Source organism: Hermetia illucens, chromosome 2 (genome assembly GCF_905115235.1).
Source record: "Hermetia illucens chromosome 2, iHerIll2.2.curated.20191125, whole genome shotgun sequence".
NCBI classification, from domain to species: domain Eukaryota; kingdom Metazoa; phylum Arthropoda; class Insecta; order Diptera; family Stratiomyidae; genus Hermetia; species Hermetia illucens.
Genome location: NC_051850.1, coordinates 107,329,357 through 107,349,498, shown reverse-complemented (window position 1 = coordinate 107,349,498; position 20,142 = coordinate 107,329,357). Strand labels below are relative to the sequence as shown.

Below are 20,142 nucleotides of genomic sequence, written 5' to 3'. Positions count from 1 at the left end.
ACTATAACTTTAACTGAACTGTAACGTAAATGGACTAGGCTAGGAGCAGTTTTAGAATTAGATTTTTGAGCAGAATGTAAACAAATTTTACTGTAAGGTAGGGGTACGAAAATTAGTGAAAATCCATTCTGTAGGCAGCAGAAGGATGTAGACAAGAAGGGAGACTTTTCATGACGAGCGCTACCAACGACATTACGCACATATATATAAACTGCTCAACCTTAAAACAATTCGGGAAACCGGAAGCTTCACGCTTCAGGTATAAAAGGTTTTGTGTTTCTCTATGTGAGGAGCAGTACGCAGTTCTCCATTGGCTGATAGCATTGACTCGAGATATTTAAATTGCTCAGTTCTGTCAGCGGAAGTAACCTGCCCAGAATTGAGCGATTTATATATCTCGGGCCAATGCGTTGGACTAGTGGCGTGATACGTTTTGATCACATCCGAAACGAGGATATCCGCGATCGACATGGGGTTGCACCGATCGGGGAAAAAATGCGAGAGAGGCGTCTTGGATGGTATGGTCACGTAATTCGTGCTAACGAGAATTCGCTTGCCAAGATTGGTCTGAACATCGAAGTCGATAGCAAGCGACAAAAAGCCTTGCCGAAACAACGGTGGCTTGATACGCTGGATGAGGAATTGAAAGCCTTGCGATTGCATCCAGATCAGGCATTTAATAGAGCCAAATGGCGAGAAGTGAGGAGCGACGAATGCATGACAGTTCTGTGTCACATAGTTAAAAATTCCATTCTTTTTCTTCAGCCTTTGTCCCGTTCACAAGAGGGGTCCATTGCCCTGTATTTTTTAGAAAGCGGTTTAAATAAATCATTTGATGGAAAGCGCTGTATTGATAATAGTCAACCTCATACGCTTGACAACCTGAGTTTAACAATACTAGCAAATGTGAAGAATTTAACCTACAGCAGATACAAACAAGTCGGGAAACCGGAAGCTGGGCGCTTCAGGTATGAAAGGTTTTGTTTGCTTGTTGTGTGAGTATATTTGAGTGTAGAACTACCCCATTTGTACGTAGCCAGTTAAGAATATGCACTCAGCATGTCACATTTAGTACTTCGGGTTGTAAATTTACACTGTAAAGACAACTTTGAGCTACTGTAACTTTATTACTAATGGTATGATTTTGATCAAACTTTTATAACTCTGAGATAAACTTAAGGGGGGTTTTAATCAATTTTCCCAACAATATGGTAATATACTGTTATTAACTTAATTTGAACAGATATCGATATGGAGAGAAATTTGAGGCCTGGGTATAGACGCAGCTTCATGATTTTTTTCAGATTTTTCGGTTGGGCAGTTTCTGAAAATGGATCCGTAAAGAAATCATCACTTTCCACCCCTTCCACTCCCCGCCTTTTTAACAAATCTAAAAATTAAGACTGGCTTCGAAAAGTACTAATTAAGTCCTTTCATTTGATACCTCACATGACTATATTCGGTGAAAAAATTTTTTACACCACCCTTTTGCATGTATGGGGACGCCTCCTAAATCTCAACGTAGAAGGATGTCACTCAGTGTATGTCTATGGGTCCACAGTTCCAACCTTCTTCTCAAATTTCATATCAATCGGTATAGCCGTTTCTGAGAAAAGTTCCTGTGACAGACAGACAGACATTGCACCGGTTTGACATCAGCATCTTATTTGTATGGCTGAGGATGCAGTAAATTCGCACGAAATGGATAAGTTTGAACTACTATAACTTTGACATTAATAGTTGGATTTTCATGAAACTTGGCATGTGTATGCGCGATAGTGTCTTCTAAGCCAGTGCATTTAGCACTCCTAGGATGAACTTAAGCGGGGTCTTTCAGTCAATTTCTAAAAGTTGGTATACACAATTAGTAAATTTATTTGAGCAAATATCGGAATGGGACATATTTCGAGACTTAGATTTCACATAAAAGCTTTACACAAAACCTTAAAAAGGGCGGGAGAGAAGTAGATCCTTCATAAATACGACTCTAATAGTTCACGCGAATGTCAATTATTCTCGTTAATTATGACGTCAGCATCTTATTTGCATGGCTTTGGAAGCAGTAAATTCGCGTGAAATTGTTAAGTTTGAATTACTATAACTTTGGCGTTAATGACCAGATTTCCATGAAATTTGGTATGTGTATGCGAAATATGATCCTATTTGGTATCCTAAGATGAATATAGGGGGGAGGGGGAGTTTTCAATAAATTTCTAAAAGTTGGTAATATACTATTAGCAAGTTTATTTGAGCAGATATCGGAATGAGACATATTTTAAGGCCTAGATTTCTTCTAGGCGCACTTTCCCAGGTTCGGATTTCGGATTTTTGGGTTGGGTAGTTTCCCAAAATGAGTCCTGTCTCACTTTGAGTGTGTACATTTTGACTCCCGCAATTTGCAATTCACGGCAAAACTAATATTAGTTTCGGAAAGTACTAATCGAAACCCTTCATTATGATGAAATCCCTCCTTTGAATGTATGGGGGCCCCCTTTAAACTGCACCTAAATTTATGTCGCTCGCTGTATGCGTGGAATCTCATAGTTCCTCTTCATCTGTCCACCAAATTTCGTTCGGATCGGTTTAGTCGTTTTGGAGAAAAGTGCGTGTGACAGACAGACAGGCCGTGAATCGATTTTAATAAGGTTTTGTTTTACACAGAACCTTAAAAAAGCAGTACATACATGCACGGACGCTGCATAAAACCCAGCTATTAATCAAGCAGTTACTGCAAGGCATCGATCACTTTATATTAAATAGCGTAAAAAGCATTTGCATGAGCAAATATTCCAAAGCATTGCGATTTTCCGATGGAAGGAAAATATAGATTATGAAATTGAAAAAAAAAAACTGTTGTTGGCATGGATTTCTTTCTATTTGAAGTAAAGTCGACTCTTTATTCTCAAAATCTAAAATTTGGCATCGAAACACTATCTTTGTTATTTGCAAACTTTTATGTAGAAGTGGTTGCCAAAGTTCAGTGTAAATGATGTAAATAGTAAGTATCTTTACGTTTAATTGAAAAGGAAAATTTTCAACCTGAATTATCAGATTCTGCAATATTCAGACGAGCGAAATGATTTTATATGTCTCGTTTTCTAGCTTTGAATTGTCCGTTTATTACTATCTGTGTTTCTTCGGTCATTAGTCTTTCTTATTTCGTCTCCTTAATATATGTATGTATGTAAACTACACTTTTGCACGTAATTAGTTTGCTTCAATGCTTTCAGCTTTCTAGTTGGTGTCTCTTCTATTTTTCTGTTCTTGTTCGTTTAGTGTTGTTGCTTTATTTGTTGCTTTTTACTAACACTAATTTAGGTTAAGGTGCTGAATGAATGAATTGGAGCAATCAGATTGACCAATCTTTCGCGAGATAATAATAAATTTACTAAACTGAACTGTCCATATTTGGAATGACCACATAGCATTCATTCATTCAGCTGTCTCTCAGCCCCTGTACTGTTAAATATTTCTCGATTTGTCAGGCTTTTAACCCCTGCGGCTAACTGAACACTTTCTAAATATATTCAATTCCTACAATAACAACAAATAAATTAGAAACTACCATATTAATCATGACCTAATTCACTTTTTGAGCAAAGTAATTTTATAAAGAATTTTTGCTTAAAAATTTTTTATAAAACCACAAACATTTTTCAAATTTTACTAAAATCACTAATTGATTTCGATACAAGATACACGCTTATGTTTTCCCTTTTGTGCTTTTTGTTTGTTTTGGGGTCGGTGATTTGTTTTCAGCTTTTTTTGTTTATCTATATTTTAAGATATTTCACTTAGGAAAATTCATAAGATATCTTTCCGTAAGTTTTCTAGTTTTCAACTGCCCTCATTTACTCGGCCCGAGAAAATCAACATACTGACCGGAATGTGTATCAGCTAAACAGATACACAAAGAAATTTTAAAGATCTAGTTCATAGCATTTAATTTTTGCAACAATAGCATTTTCTTACGACAATGATTTCGATCGGAGCCACAGCATTTGATAATGATTTACTATGAATTTGCACTAAACTGATTTTAGAAATATTACCAATGGTCACGGAGAAATATAGTTTTTCACACTATTTTTACACCCTGGCTGACACTGAGGTAAAATAAGGTGGACAGCTTGAACAAGTGATTCGAGATAACAATTTACTTTGGTTTATTTGTGTGATCTCACATTTTGAATACTTTTTTATTGATTTTTCCATTTTTTTCTGAAAAAGTGATAACCACTATGTTTTCTCACCATGTTTCACAGATTGATCAAAATCAAAGCAGTAGAACACTGCGCGCTTCTGCATACACTAGTGATCACTTGTACTAGCATTTTCCGTCGTTTTTGTTTTAACCGCAAACCTCAACCGAAGAGCTATTTTGAAAAGTGTAACAAAGCAATCTACATTGTTATCATCTTCAAGCAACACCAGTAGAGAGAAAGAGATAGTTTCCCAAGTTTTTAAGCAAATAGCAATTCAAGCCCGTCAGGCTCAATGCTTAAATACCATTTGTAGGTGATAAACCAGGAGTTACTAGTCTACATCCGGAATCTAGTACCATTTTCGAGTTTCTGCTCAGTTGAAGGAGTGAAACGATCAAATAAAAATTCTCCCAATAGCAATATTATTGAAAGTATTTTAGGTGGGATTGGTTCCAAGTTCTTTACACATGGACCTCCATTATCTAAAGAAATTAAACTTGTTCGGAATCATCCTACGGCGATCTCAATTTAATCTATACATTCGAGGCAGGCTTTTTGCTAACAAACCTCTAAAAATATATGATAATGCAAATTTTGCACATACATATGACGAGATATACCATCTTTGGAGTTTGGTTAATTTTGTTTTCCTTTCCCAATCTCTTTCTCTCTCGCCTCATCTTTTTGATTTACTCGACCAAGTTCTTTCCCATTCAGTTAAGCATTAAATTTCAATTTTTATCGTTAACTCATATTTGAGTTTTTCACCTATGGAAAATACAAAGGACAGGACAAAAGATAGAGAAGAAAGTGAAAAACTAAATAAAAGCCTCCAAACTCGAGATACGGTCACTACACGTTTTGTATAGGAGTTTTTTGGTTATGTGCAGGAAATGATCGATTGGATGTCCTACCTGTCGGTGGTGTCTACGCTCGCTTTCGTGGTTTTCTTCGCCGTGGGTCCAGGTTCCATTCCATGGATGATAACTGCCGAGCTCTTCTCTCAGGGTCCACGACCAAGTGCTATGGCCATAGCCGTTTTAGTCAATTGGATGGCAAATTTTGTTGTTGGAATTGGTTTCCCAAGTTTGAAGGTATTTGCACCAAATTAGTCAAATATTTGCAAGTGATAGGAATGCCGACTTTTACGCTAATCATATACATAGAATCATTTTTTTAGAAACGTCGTCATTCCTGTTCCACTTGGAAAATCCAATTCATTCAATTTACACTTCTCAATCTCTTATCGTTCACAGACTGCATTGGAGAATTATACATTTTTGCCATTTAGCGTATTTCTAGCAATTTTTTGGATTTTCACATATAAAAAGGTTCCTGAGACCAAGAATAAAACATTCGAGGAAATTCTTGCACTCTTCAGACACGGAAATGGAAGGTAAGATCAATTTCTAATTAACTATATTTAATTTATATGCAATTTAAGATAATGAAAAGAAATATAAACACAGTTGCAAATATTGGGATAAGTAGGGTTCCAGAGTAGCATGTTTTCCATTTTGGGATACAAACAAACTACGATTGATCGGATTCGTGGAAACAATAGAATTCTTGGAGCATATATATAGTTATTTTATTATGCAGTAACACAGTAACCATACGATAAATTCTTCCTCAACTTTAATTATTTTTTCTGTTAGTACACGGCGTACAGGAAGACGAGTTTTCATACAAGATGCAAAGTTAGTTACTCCTGAGCAAGTTTTCCTCTTTCATTTCGAAAGCTGGTCTGTTATCTTCACTCTAAAATTATAGGTATACGTACGGCACCATCGTATTCAGAAAGTTTTCTTAAGCCTCCTTTTTGCGGTCAGTTTTTGTTTTTTTCAAACACTTGAAGTTTTCTTCCTATCTAATTTCAGCGTTGTATACAACATCAATGATTTAAGGGCTCGACAAGCATAGATGGATTTATCGTTAGGTGTTCTGAGTGTTTATACAGATAGATCCAGGGTACTTACACTTTTTCTGGAACGTGCTATTCCAAATGCTTGAAAGCTTCATTAACACTTTGCTGTCCAATGGAAATGTTTTCTTACAGCGTTATATATGGATCATAATTATTCATTATGGCAAAGCGTACTACCAAATCCTACTTTGGCATCCACGTTGATAACCTCTGGGCGATGTAAACCACCAAATTAGAGAAGGTGAACGACGAGTTTTCTGTAGGTTGGAGGCTTTATAACAGGTTCTCAGCTTTTTAAAGTACAGTGTTATCATTGAAAACCAAAATTCAACCTCGGGTCGGATCGGAAGCCAAAAAAAAAAAACGATATCATCAAATAGCACTTGTCAAATGAGAACAATAACGAAACTACCATTTTGAAACCGTTCATAGTTTCTCCCATCTAGTAGCTTCGAAGACGAAATCCGCACATTGTCGTTGGCAACCAACAAAACCTATTTTAGCGTATAAAAACTTTTCTGCTGGGAACATCTCACAATAAGGTCAAAACTCTTACTGTACAGGACAATGATCTTGCTAGTCTTCATGGCTTCCTATTGTCCCTACGACATTGCTTCTGTTCTCGTAAGCAGTCTCATCGGATCTCATCGACTTTTCTCCCGCACCATTGAAACAGTAACAATCAACTGTGGAATATTTGGTCTGTTAATCCCCCTGTGGCGCCATTTTCTGCTGAGTTTAAGGCGAGGCTTCTGACACATTGGAAAGAGGGGTGCAAACTTTGTTTCACAAAATATGGTCATGTGCGGTATCAAATGCGAGCGCTCAATTAGTAATTTTCCAGACTGGTTCTATTTTTGATATGGGGTGAAACATAAAGGAGTGACGGATCAATATGTCAGCTCTCAAAAGTGAAACAAGTTTCGTTCTCAGAACCTATCCAACCAAAAACTATCAAAAAATCATAATCAAAATACATCCCGTTCCGTGATCTGCAAAAATTAAGTTAATAGTGGTATATTACAATATTTGAGAAATTTTCCCAAAACCACTCTTAAGTTCATCCTAGAAGTAGAGACATCAGTATAAGGGATAATATACGGCACAATTCTGACAAATTGCATCATATATGTAGGCTTTTGAAAATTGTCGCTGAATGCATATATGAAGCTTAAATGGCATCGAAAACGTTTTGTGGGAATGCAACTTGCGCCTAAATACATAACGTATTAATTGCTGATAACAACAACGAATTTGACGGTGATGTTAATGAAGGTGATGCCAGTTATATATATGATAGTAAATGATGATATTAAGGAGGGCTAAGGAAAATTGTAAAATGAGCGATCAAGCGGTCAAAATTGCACATTTAAATTGAGACAGGACTTATTTTCGGAAATCACCTAACCCAAAACTCTGAAAAAAAATCAAGCCAACCTATGTTCTCTCAACATATCGAACTATTAGTTATAAAAATTGTCGACTTATTTGATGCATTCGAGTGATAAAAAAATTGGCCGATGTATTCAATAAAGTAATGGCACCCTGTTTTAGAGAGGATACCAAAGGCAGCATACTTTTTTCAATAGTATATATCTTAAAGTTGTTTAAAAAAAACAATTATTATACGGTTCAACGTATTCGAGCGAGAAAAAATTTTTTAAATATACATATTCGATAAACTGAGAAAAACTAAAAGGTTTCAATGCGGTACGCCATTCATATGACTTTGCATACTGATGACGTTATACGCGACATAGAGTGCAATGAATTTGCCTGAAATACAAAATTTTAACTTTCTATCTTCCTTGAAACTTCCCAGAATTACATATCATCATCAACGGTCTAGGCCTGCTTTAATAAGGAACTTCAAACACCCCGGTTTTGCGCCGAAGTCCACCAATTCGATATTCCTAAAAGCTATCTGACAAGGTCTGCCTCGTCTTCTTTTTCTACCATAGATATTACCCTTGTAGACTTTTCGGTTGGAACATCCTCATTCATACGGATTAAGTGACCCGCCCACCGCAACCTGTTGAGCCGGATTTTATCCACAACTAGACGGTCGTGGTATCGCTCATAGATTTGATCGTTATGTATTCTATGAAACCGTTCATCCCCATGTAGGGGACCAAAAATCCTTCGGAGGATTCTTCTCTCAAACGCGAGAAAGTGCTTGTAATTTTTCTTGCTAAGAACCTCCAAGGAGTCTCCGAGGAATACATAAGGATTGGCAAGATTATTGTCTTGAACAGTGAGAGTTTTGACCCTATGGTGAGATGTTTCGAGGGAAACAGTTTTTGTAAGCTGAAATAGTCTCTGTTGGTAGCCAACAACCGTGCGCAGATTTAATCGCCATAGCTGTTATCGGTTGTGATTTTCAACCCTAGATCCCAGCGATGCTCCATCGTGGATACCAAATAACGTTTCGCCCTGGGACCTGTACTAGCCTTAGATCGCTGAATTGCATATGCCCTATGTTTATGTTATATATCTCAAATAAGTTAGTATACCATTATTAACTTTATTTGTGCAGAACGGGATGTATTTTGAGGGCTGAATTTAATTTAGAGACTCCATTATGATATTTTTTATGGTATTGCGTGTTGCGCCCGGCGTATTTACATTGACTGAATTCATGTCCGAACAAACAAACTGATTCTACTTTCCCTTTTGTAAATGAATTTAATTTAGTTTGTTTCTCCAAATGCGTATTTCGGCAGCTACTTGCTATCTTCTTCAGCGTAATAATCCCCTATGTTTCAGTTAGTAATATAAATAAGATCGCCTTTAAAAAAGTATAAATCGAGCCAATTCATTTGATACCCTACATAACCACATTCTATGAAAAAAATGTTACACCCCCTTGGCATGTATGGAAAGCTTCCCTTTAAACTAGTGCCGCTCGCTGTATGTAAAAGGAGTCACATACAGACAGACAGACATTGAATCGATTTTAATTAGGTGTTGTTTTGCACAAGATCTTAAATGAGGAAAAATCTGGAGATTTTGAGATGAATGGTTTTGTATAGAAAATATCATTTAAAACGCATAGTTTTTGTTATTGTGGGATCAAAAACGCATTTAGCAAATTAGAAAGAGGATAATGTATGTAATATAACAATAACATAATAGAAAAAGTAAGAATGGAGAATACGGTTACATGAACCTCTCCAGTTCGGCTTAAGAAACCCGGGAAAGGAAATGAATGGCGTGTGGTAAAACTTGCAAGTACTACACGTCCATATTTATTTCGAATGATCCCTGAGTTGATACCGAAATATCCTGATGATTACTTCTTATTCTTTGAGCTTTTCCGATATTAGTTTGGGGTCCAGCATGACAGTATCTACTATGCTACACTGATTATTCTTGTGGCCTTCTTTATCGCAGTGGTAGCATAGCAGCTGTACTTGTAGTCCATCCCTAGTTGACATAGGTAGGAACATCGATAACATTTTTTCGTTTCCGGGCAAATAAGCACTTTGACTTTGGTTCAGTTGAGTTTTGCGCCCATTTGCTTCAGTAATATTTCAGCTCCCTCGCTGACTAGGCCCAATAATTCTCGTGTCGGCCCCCTGTCATTTGCCACTCTAATTTTAACGGTGGTTTTCTCAAGGAGGTCGGCCAAGATCTTTTCCACACCATTCTGTTTTAAATTCGTGTTTAATATTTTCTCCTGCCCCAGAGTCTAGAAATAGGCCATCAGCTATTGCCTTCCTAATTTCATTGACTTTTACAGCCTCGCCTTTCGAATTCTTCACTGTGTCTTTCCGTTAGTTGGATAAGAACTGCCTCTGTCTTACTAAGCTGTTCTTTTCTTCCTGGAGAGATTTGTCTTCCTTGCATTCTTTTTTCTTATTTCGTTAACCACCTTAGGTTTTCTTGGTAGTTTCACTTTATTAATGATATTCTGCTTCTTTATCATTCGCCTTCTTGCTACTGCCGGAAATGACCGGGCTAGAAGCTGCTTTTTTCAGCTACGCATATATCTCCTCTTGACGGTGACATGTAGAAAACATAGCTACAAACTGGCACCAACCAAAAACCCGTTCATACATAGTACCACTCATGCGTACTAAGGTGACAGAATGCCATCACCACTAGCTCAAACATCGTAGTCCATATCATAGTCTATTTTCATTACCTAGTCAAATGTGCCGTGATATGTTATATTATGCATCATAGCAGTACTCCTTCCTTACATTATCCAGCTATGCCTGTCTTGGTCGGGGTTTACTTATTCGATATTCGTAGCTAATCCATCTGCAGGCTAACTCTAGTACTATCCGTGCCTGCGTCCCTTCTACTAGCTTGAGCTCGGTCGTAAATAAAGAGAAGAAAAAATCTTCTGGAGACAGCTAATATCAATGCACAGTAATCATACTCTATAGTAATCCTAACTTACTTCAATTCCGAAAAGTAGTCAAGAAATGGAAAACATGCTGCTGAATAGGTAAATTTATTGTATATATTGAATTCTCGAAATATCAACAAAGGAAGACTGGACATAAAAACCAACCAAATTTAGCCAACACTGAAAAGTTGCATATTCAATTTTACAACCCCCGATATTTTAGTAAATATAGTAACTTAAACCGAGGAAACATAAGATATTAGTAGCAATTAGTACTTGCAATGACATTTTAAAGCTGTGATAGTATACATCGATACGAAAGTTTAACCTTAGGAGTTCATTTGTAAAGCTAACCCATCCAAGAATCCCATTAACAACCAGCATCATTACTACCGAATTAGCGTTGAATTTGTTACTCCTCAGTTCACTGATTTGTTCATTTACATTTTGATTCTCTGTAAGTGTTCAATATAATGTTTGAAATTTGATTTATTGGTTTTTGTTAAATTGTTATCATTTTTTTCTGAAAAACCCAAAATATTAAACCAGAAGGACCCTACGCGATAGTAGGCTTTACGGGTAAGTTGCATGCATTTTTCAGTCAGTGTTAGATGGCTTAGGGATTTTGTAAAGTATTCGTTTATATTAATGCAGTTTGCAGTATTGTTTGAACAAGATATTGAAAATAGTAACGGCATTGTTTTTATCATACACATTTGTTTTTTGCATTATTTGATAGCCGTTTTTAGTGTATGAAAATAGTTTACTACAATTTTGTTGTGGATATTGCATGGGACTGTAAACATCTTGCTTTTATTTGAAATCCTCTTGCTTTTTTTAGACCCAATTTGATTAGCTTTCAGTTTTGGTTTTCGACAATTTTGTTTTGATTTGAAGTCATTTCTTTGAATTTTATTTAGAGATGATACCACGCCTGGCCAAAGCGTATCCACCCTTGAATTTGATGTTGTCCAAGATGTCCGAACGAAACAGTAAACGTAAAAATTGCTGACAAAACAGCACATTTACTGCTGTACTCATGTAAAATATTACGATACGAATACAGTTCAATGAGAGTTTGCACGAAGACGTTTATAAATATTATTATATTAATTACTATTACTTTCGTTATCATTTGTATAATTTTGTTAAATGTTAAGTAAACGAGTTCAATTATGTTTTGATTGTTTTATTTTATGGTTTCATTTGAGTGGGATCAAAATATAGTTGATTCAATATATTGTATTTTCGATGGTATCAAAACTGGTTTACTTACATATAAAGATCACAAAATCGATTCAGGAATAATTCAAAGGATAAATTCGTTGGGTCAGATATTATATAAAAGATAAATTCGGAAGAACCCCTGATCAGTATCCTGCATCTACTTACAATAGATTTTCGTGTACCTCCGGTAGATGAAGCAATCTCAGAGAACGTGCCACTAGTCGGCACATACCGCGAACTCTACTACGCGGACAAGCGACTTCGAAGACAAGAGAAGAAGACTTAAGAAAACTAACAACTCTCTCCATGTCTTTCGGAGTAGGCAGGTTGTCACAGATGTCAAGACGATTCAAAATGTAACCCTAGGGGATTCCTCTTCCGACTTTAAATTTCCTTGAGATTTTACCTGGATGTAACACGTAATATTTGACGCTACCGCATGACGGTCTAATCAGGACCACCTATGAGACCATTCACCATGAGGAAAGGTTTAAGGCAAAGGTCAGGAAAAGCTAGTGATGCTGATGTAAATCCAGGACGGACTATCCTCTTCAATCCTCCGAAGAATTTATTGCCACTACAGGAGGATGGAAGATTCCGTAATCTATATAGCGATAAAATTTATGAGGGATACCACGACCGCATGGTTGGGGATAAAGTCGATAAAATCCGATTCAACAAGTTGCGGTGGGCGGATCAGTTAACTGGTATGGATGAGGAAGATCCAACCAGGAAAGTCTATAGGGGCAATATCTATGGTCCAAAAAGAAGACGTGGGACAGCCTGCTTCGGCGCAAAACTGGGATGTTTACGGTTGATTATTAAGGCAAACCTGGACCGAATATCGGGTTGTCGTTGTTGACGATGATTATAATAACGCCTCCTCTACTTATCAGAACTACGATTGCTGTTTGTCACTGTCTCATTCTACTCTCAATTAGCTAATTGTCAAGGGAGGGGAGACTTATTTACTTATTTCATATATATTAGATTTGATTCCGTGCTAGAGTTCCTGGAAAAGCCGCCCTCACCTCTCTTCAAGTTGTCGGTATGTAGCCCAGTGCGACACCGACTCTATATATTTTAAATAGACACTACCTCAGAAATAGGAGGGAGTCTATTTGAGCAGGTGGTTTTTACGATTCAATTGAGTCTGTTGCCCATTTCACCTTATCCAATCTCACAATCAAGTTCTCGAAAAATTTTCATCCATCCGGATTTCGCTACTCATTCTTATTTCGAAACCTGTTAAGTGGATTCGCTAAAGGATTTCCAAGGTTTTCTTTCAAGTTTTTATATATACTTCACCAGATCTCTTCAGTGTCACAACAGAATTAGCAAGATTTTTGGATAGAGTCTCTCTCTTGACTTTCCAACTCTCTTTCTTATATTAAACATGCGGAGTGTTTTCTGCTGTAGATCTGCCAAATTGTGAGTCAACCAAGATCAACTTTAATGTGAAATGGCGATTGCGTTGCTTAATTTTTTAAGCCAACTCAATATCTGTTCTACGTCCTTAATTACAATTTCCATGATTCGCTTGTAGTGCTTCCCGTTTGTGTCACGTGGGTTACGGTATATATTCTGTGGATTATCGGCTATACTATGCAGCAGGTAAATCGATAATTTCTTTCTCTAGCGTCGCAGGTCAGTTTAGTCTCCCTGCTTTTTCAAATTATTAAATTATATCTAATAATATATTCATGAAGAGCTTAACCTAAAATGTTGTTTAGAGATAGCGTTTAAATTCCAGATTTGGCTAAAATGTGTATCCTGAGTTTACCAGATGACATGCTGTATATTAATTTACCAACCTCTTCTCCCAGACTTGCCTCCGCACCCAGGCTTTAATCAATGTTCTTGAATCAGCGCTACGTAGCTTTCATTGGTCGACTATCTATCTGGATTACCTTGAGCATTTGTTTGGAGGCCGCTTATGTTTTTGAAGGTTAGTTGGGACAAGCCAAGGCAACCAGTCCTTGTCCTACAGCGCTTTCAAGATTTTATCATCGATTTTTAGGCTAAGGGTCGTAGAGATTCACATTTTAAGAATTTTTAACCCAGAATATCACCATTCCAAGCGGAGTTTCCAAATACCTACTCGTGAACTGGGCCCAGTGGAGGACTCAGATCTCAACTTTTCGGGCAGAATAACTCTTTAGACTGTCTTCCTTTGCTCGGCGTTCAGCTTCTAGGTAGTTTTCTTGTACCACCGCTATGTTCAGTGAAGCTAGCATTTTTTCTCTGTAGATTCCCACGTATTGTTAATCCATCATGTCTTATCTTCAGGACATTTCCACTATTCGTTTGTTTGAAACGAGATTTAAACTGCTAACGGGTAGCAACTTTGATTACGACCTGATCCCTTTACTTGGCTTGAAGTCTCAGCACCGGATTTCAGACAACTTCTTTCTGGATATGCCTAGCCATTCCACTTCGGATGTGGTAGCATTTCTGGGTTTGTTTGCCGAGTTTATATTTACACTGCTGTGTCCAGCGTCCGTTTGGTTTTTTCCATTTTTATTGAAAGCTTAGGTAGGGTAGTAATTGTTGACGCATATGCCAGTCTGCGCTCTCTGAGCTGGGGTTTAAGTATTCTTCACCCTGCTTGTCGTACAAGGCGACTGAAAGGGATAGAAATTTGTGGGTTTGCAACCTGCAAAATTTTGAAATTTTACTGCTTTTGAAACGTCAACAACAGCTCAGATAGGGATTGACCTCACGGCAACGACTTTGGCTATCTAAAACGGACTATGATTGGTTTTTTTAATGTACGCACGCTCCTTGATAACGGCAGCGAGGGTCGTCAGAATGCTCGGAGGTTTCCTAAAGGTGATACCTGTATTGAGTTCGTGGCGGATGATCTGAATACCAAGGTGGGGTGTAACTACACCTTGCTCAGACATGTCATGAGTAAACACGGTCTCGGCGACCACAGCGGTAATGGTGGGAGGTTCGTGGATTTCTGCAACTTCCATAAGGTTAGCTGGGTTTCAATTGACCGACGCTATATGAGCAATTAAATCGACCACTTTGTGATCAGCAAGGAGATTTAGGAGTTGTCTGTTGAATGTGCGTAACTGATGGTGACTTATGTTCGCTTGCGATTTGCGTGCGCCACTGACTTTAACATCGACCGCTTGTATCACCCAGCTGTCGTTCGACAGTGGCAGAGCTATCTTCCTGATAGAACAGGAGATATGCTGAACAACCCGCCTGAGAATATCGATGAGAATTGGACTGACATCAAAATGCACGTTGGTCACGTCCCAAGGTATGTCATAACATCTGAAAGAGCTTGCATCTGATCACAAATCTTTCTATTGTCCTATGAAGGGCATGAACGGTCGACTTCTCATCCACGATGATGAATAACTGAAGAAGTGGGAAGAACACTATACCGGGTTTCGTAACCTTCTCACATCCGACGGAATTTCACACGAAAAGCACACGTCTCATACCATTCCGGATTTGGATTTTTGAATTACCATTTGGCTTTGGGGTGCTCCCTTCCGGGGTAGCCCCTATTAAGCTCGCCTACCGAGGCAAGGTACCGCTTGGCGTATACTAACTAATACCTTAAAATGATAAGTAGAGCTGGTTCACGAATCCCATCTTCTATCTTTAGTCTTTTCAAGAGTGGGCGGGTTAAACCCTTAGGTGCAGAATCATCCAAATTTACTCCTGCCTCTCTTCAGATCTTGGAATTATAGAATTTTATATTAATATCTTATATTTTCAATAGAGTGAACTTACAGTTGCTAATAAAATTCCATGTTAGTATCGCTTTGCCAATAATGTGGAGTCTCTTTCCATTTGTAATGTTTCAGCGAAACTGTCATTTTTTGCTTTGATTTGACGCCAGCGCAGCACCAATTTATTGTTCCTGGAGCTACCTAATTTTGTAAACCAAAAAATAGCAAAGTATTACTTACTGAAAAGCCCGGACATCGATAAAAATCACATGCTTCTTTTCCCTTTTTCATTGAATTTTTTGATGCCATCGAAAATCATAAGAAAAAAGAATTAAATTGTTACCATACCAAATAATTGCTTTTCGTTTCCTTTTATTCTTTAATTTGAACCAACTTAATTACTTATGTTTTCCGTTACGTATCAAATATACGATTCATCCTTGAAAGCACATCCCAGTTCAAAAATCCTAAACTCCCCCGTAACCATATTTCGACACGCATCTCTGTAAAAGCACCGATTACTAAGAGAGATGCAACACCCACATTTTAGGCAACTTTGCACCGAGTTTTATAGAACATACGAAATTATGAATAATAGTAAACCACACGCCAAACTCAGATATTTGCTTTCAAGTATTTCCGATTCTAAGAGGCACACTAAAACCCTCAGCAATCGAAGGAGCAGCCAAACAACCTGATTATGTACAAATTACAACACAAGTTCAGTTGCGACTTTAACCGCCCAAAGCCACAATGCCACTCACCCTCAGAACAAATTATCTATAAATTTTGAAATTTTCCTAAAATTTTGTAATAAACTGTATATAAAAATTTAACTACACATAAAACATAATCGTAGAGTGTGCGAATTTCAGGAGTATGCTAAACTGCGTAAATAGTTTGGAGCCGCAAAGTATGAATTCGGGCATCGAACATGCCGCCCTGATGATATCCGAGGAAAAAACTCAGCACGATTCACGTAAGAATTGATAAAAGAACAATCAAAATTATTCTAAATTTCTTATTCTAAAAAATTGATTTGAAATGAACAATTTCTCTGGAAACTAATTTGATATTCATTCCTTGAGTTTGTGTCGCCTTTTTTCTGTACCAAAATTAACGTGTGTTAGTGAAACTTTAATGTGCCACGGAGCTGGGCTTTGAGAACACAAATATGATGCAATCTTTTTAAGTGCTAGTACCTAGTAATTTGCGGTATGAAAGATATCTAAATCATGAAACGATCTTATTTCTCAAAGCCCCGCTCGATTTTCGGGTGCATTCCAAAATTTTTATAGTTTTGTATTTACTGTTCGACGTATTTCGAAAAATCCATTTTTTCACTGAAAATTATTGGCTTTGCATAGAAATTTCCGTAATTTCCTTTGTAGAGTTTCCTGTAATTTGGTTAACAGTGAATTACTCGAACACTAAGTAATGATTTTGGCATGCGAAATCTTTACATTTCCTTGTCTATATATATTTTCCGAGTCTTAGTTGACATCTGTGTGAAATTCCGTAGTGCGTAATTGTGTTTGTGTTGAAAATTGGTAATGTCATTAATTAATTTGATTGAATTCGATTTCTTTCCTTTCTATGATTTCATTCCGAATTTCATGAAATATTTATTGAAAATTATCTATGAAAAATCATCAACAAAAAAATCATTCGACAAAATTTCTGAATTGGATTTGGAATGATGAAACAACTAAACGGAAACATTGGAAAACCTACAAAAATATCAAATCAATAAAATAAACCATTAAATAAATTGCCAACCGAACAAACAATCAAAAACTCAAGTCTTTGGAACCACTTCGTTTTCATTGGCGGTTGAAGGAATGGGACCATATCCTTTGAGCGATAGTACAAACCTATTGGGTCCTAGTAGTTACGCATTCGGGACGCCGGCAACGTGTCGCTATATCAACTATGGTACAAATGATAATACGCCAGTTCCTAAACGAAAGTGCTATTACAATAGGGACAGTTTCAGGAGACACTCGGCACACGGCAGAATAACCTCGTCAGGTATTCGAAATTAAGCGAAAGCAACACGACCAAAAGCAAATGTAATTTGATCACACGAAAATCGATTCGAACCAATCTGTATCACACCAAGAGCAATTTTATTTTCCGTAATTTTAACTGTTTTATTTGAGAGTGTTGTTTGCGGTGATATAAAAAGGACTTGACAAGTGTATCACTCAAGAACACCAGCGAATCATTTTTAGTTTTAAGGATGCTGAATGTTGGTTTCGTTCCAATCTTGAAATTAAGAATAACTTGTGGTATTTCGAAGTAAGTGGAAAACTGAACAAACAGAAGTGAAAGCTTGCGAAATAGTTTACTTTTCAGGATATGGACGGTTAGAAACGAAAGTCTCGGGCTTAAATTTGGCATATCGGTTGTTGTCTTTCAGAATTACCACGATATTTATAAGCTAATTTTACTGCAACTGTCCAAGTTACTTCCTTGGTGCCACTATTCACTTCCTATGTTTGTACATATAGTATACTTACCTAACTGTGAACTAAATAATCACCATCGCGAAAATTGCTTGTAAATTTATATGCACTACATGGATTGCCTATTATACCTAAGTATATGGTTATCGTAAAAACCTGTGTGGAGTGTAGCACCTCAGCTGTGTCTACGCGCTATTATCGTCGATTTATTGAAACCTGCTCTATATAGCACCAAAAAAGGAATATTAGTTTAGTTTAGTGAGGACAGTCGTATCTCCAAGCACTCAGGCTTTTGTTAGGCCCATTATACTATCCCCATTTAATAACTTCCCGCTTGTGGCGTTCGCAGGCTTTTTGCGAATCTGAGAATATTCTCCAGAGGTAGAGAGTGCGCAAATTTTTCGCAGAAGAAGACCTTCGCGGGGAGTCGTCATCTGGGGTCGTGAGAGGCTGGGCATATAACCGAAACCGTCCCAATCTTTCCATATCGTAATTTAAGGAGTAATGTCGCGTTAAAAGCCTTACTATGGTTTTCATGTCCCACTTCTTAAGAAACAACAAAAGTGCCGATCTAGTGGCCCAGGATTCTTTCACAAAAATGCCTTGCCTGTTGGCAAGTGTGCAAATTTCTCCATTCGTCTTCGTCAATCTTGCAACTCCCTTCAGAGTTGACTTGACAGTGGATGGCTGGACGCCAAAATCTGACTCTGGCGCCACCATTGTGGATCCAAACCTTTTGCAAGCCAGTCTGTCAGCTTCCCCATTACCAGTGATGTTTGAGTGGCCTGGTATACAGATCAAGCATATTTCGTTTAGTCGGTCAAGTTTTAGCAGCAATTAGAAGCAACCCCACACCAACTGTCTTGATATTTTGTTGCTATTTAGTGATGATAACACTGCCTGACTGTCACAAAAGATTGGAATAGTAGGACCCCGCTAGTTTTGTCGTAAGCATTTTTCTGCTACCAATGAGATTGCTGCTGGCTCAGATTCAAAGACTCGATTGCCTAATCTGAAATAATAAAAAAATTGTTGTTTCTTTTTCGTTGGTGTGTATATTTATTCTTGCAAATTCCGATATTTCGGGAACCACTTGTTCCCTTCATCAGTGCTGTTACCACAAGAACAAGTGGTTCCCGAAATATCGGTATTTGCAAGAATAAATATACACACCAACGAAAAAGAAACAACAATTTTTTTATTATTTCAGATTAGGCAATCGAGTCTTTGAATCTGAGCCAGCAGCTTCCTCCTGTTTAGTGTCGGCCACCAAATGATGTATGCATACATCAATACATCGTTATGGATATATACATCCACTGAATCCGTTTTGGTGAAAGTCCCCAGGTCTTGCCTATCGCAGTCCCACAGTACCAGAGCAAACTGAACGATTCTTGATATTGCTTCTGGATATGGTGCAGCCCCGTTGGCTTGGAGTCGGAGTGTACTCCTGATGCTTGACTCTTTGCACCAGCTGGTTTTCCGCCTCCAATAAAGTAGGCGGCGTGTCGCTGCCTAGCCTAACGTTCCTAGTGAAATTAATTAACCCAATATTCTACCCTGTTGTGTCTGTTGCGGAGGCACCAACCGTGGATTACATGCAGAGTTGCATTCAAGTAGCCATATACTGTCTCTGCAAACTTACCCATAATTATTACGGCTAGATGGTCCGCAAATGTTTGTGGGACCTTTGTGTCCTTCAGGAGCGATAGTGAAATGTCCATTACCAGTAGCGGTAACAGAGGACTGAGAACCCCTCTCTGTAGGCAATCCTGCCTCAATAGATTTCTGGCCGACTTCTCCACGCCAGCATGTGAAGGATTCAATTAATTAACTGCAGCTCGATTCCGTGCATAATTGAAGGCGCCGTCAATGCCCATCTCAATTTTTGCCGTAGGCCCAAGGAAGGCCACCTCCGTGGATTTGTGTTTCTGATAAGCGTATTGCCTATAGTGAAGTGGCCATTTAGTTAGATATATATTGCTTATGAACCAATCTACTAGCCTTTCTACTCCTTTTAATAGAAAGGACGTTACACTAATCGGTCGGAAGCTTTTTGCGTCCATGTAGGTCGATTTCCCTGGTTTGGGAATAAATATAACCTTCACATCACGCCAGCTGTTTGGAGTGTCAGTGTGTGTTAGGTACGCACGATACATATTCCGATTATATAGTCCAAGAGCATACATTTCCTTTACTACTAAATAGAGCAGGAGTGATGCTATCCGAACCTGCAGATTTGTATCTATAGAACGAATTAAAT

General features: G+C 37.8%; 1 protein-coding gene across 7 annotated transcripts in view; it reads left to right on the top strand.

Annotated features, from left to right (window-relative positions):
- LOC119650245 (glucose transporter type 1) overlaps positions 1–20,142 on the top strand; it is a 56,292-nt gene that overhangs the window by 18,752 nt on the left and 17,398 nt on the right. Inside the window, exons 8-12 of one of the 7 annotated variants that reach the window (XM_038052835.1) lie at positions 5,075–5,299; positions 5,462–5,601; positions 11,039–11,068; positions 16,287–16,390; positions 17,215–17,442. In XM_038052835.1, the coding sequence (XP_037908763.1) occupies positions 5,075–5,299; positions 5,462–5,601; positions 11,039–11,068; positions 16,287–16,390; positions 17,215–17,442 (727 nt within the window). Of the gene's footprint in view, positions 1–5,074; positions 5,300–5,461; positions 5,602–11,038; positions 11,069–11,409; positions 11,668–16,286; positions 16,391–17,214; positions 17,443–20,142 lie in introns of those variants that run through there. The other 6 variants (XM_038052833.1, XM_038052830.1, XM_038052829.1 and 3 more) reach the window with 6 other exon arrangements.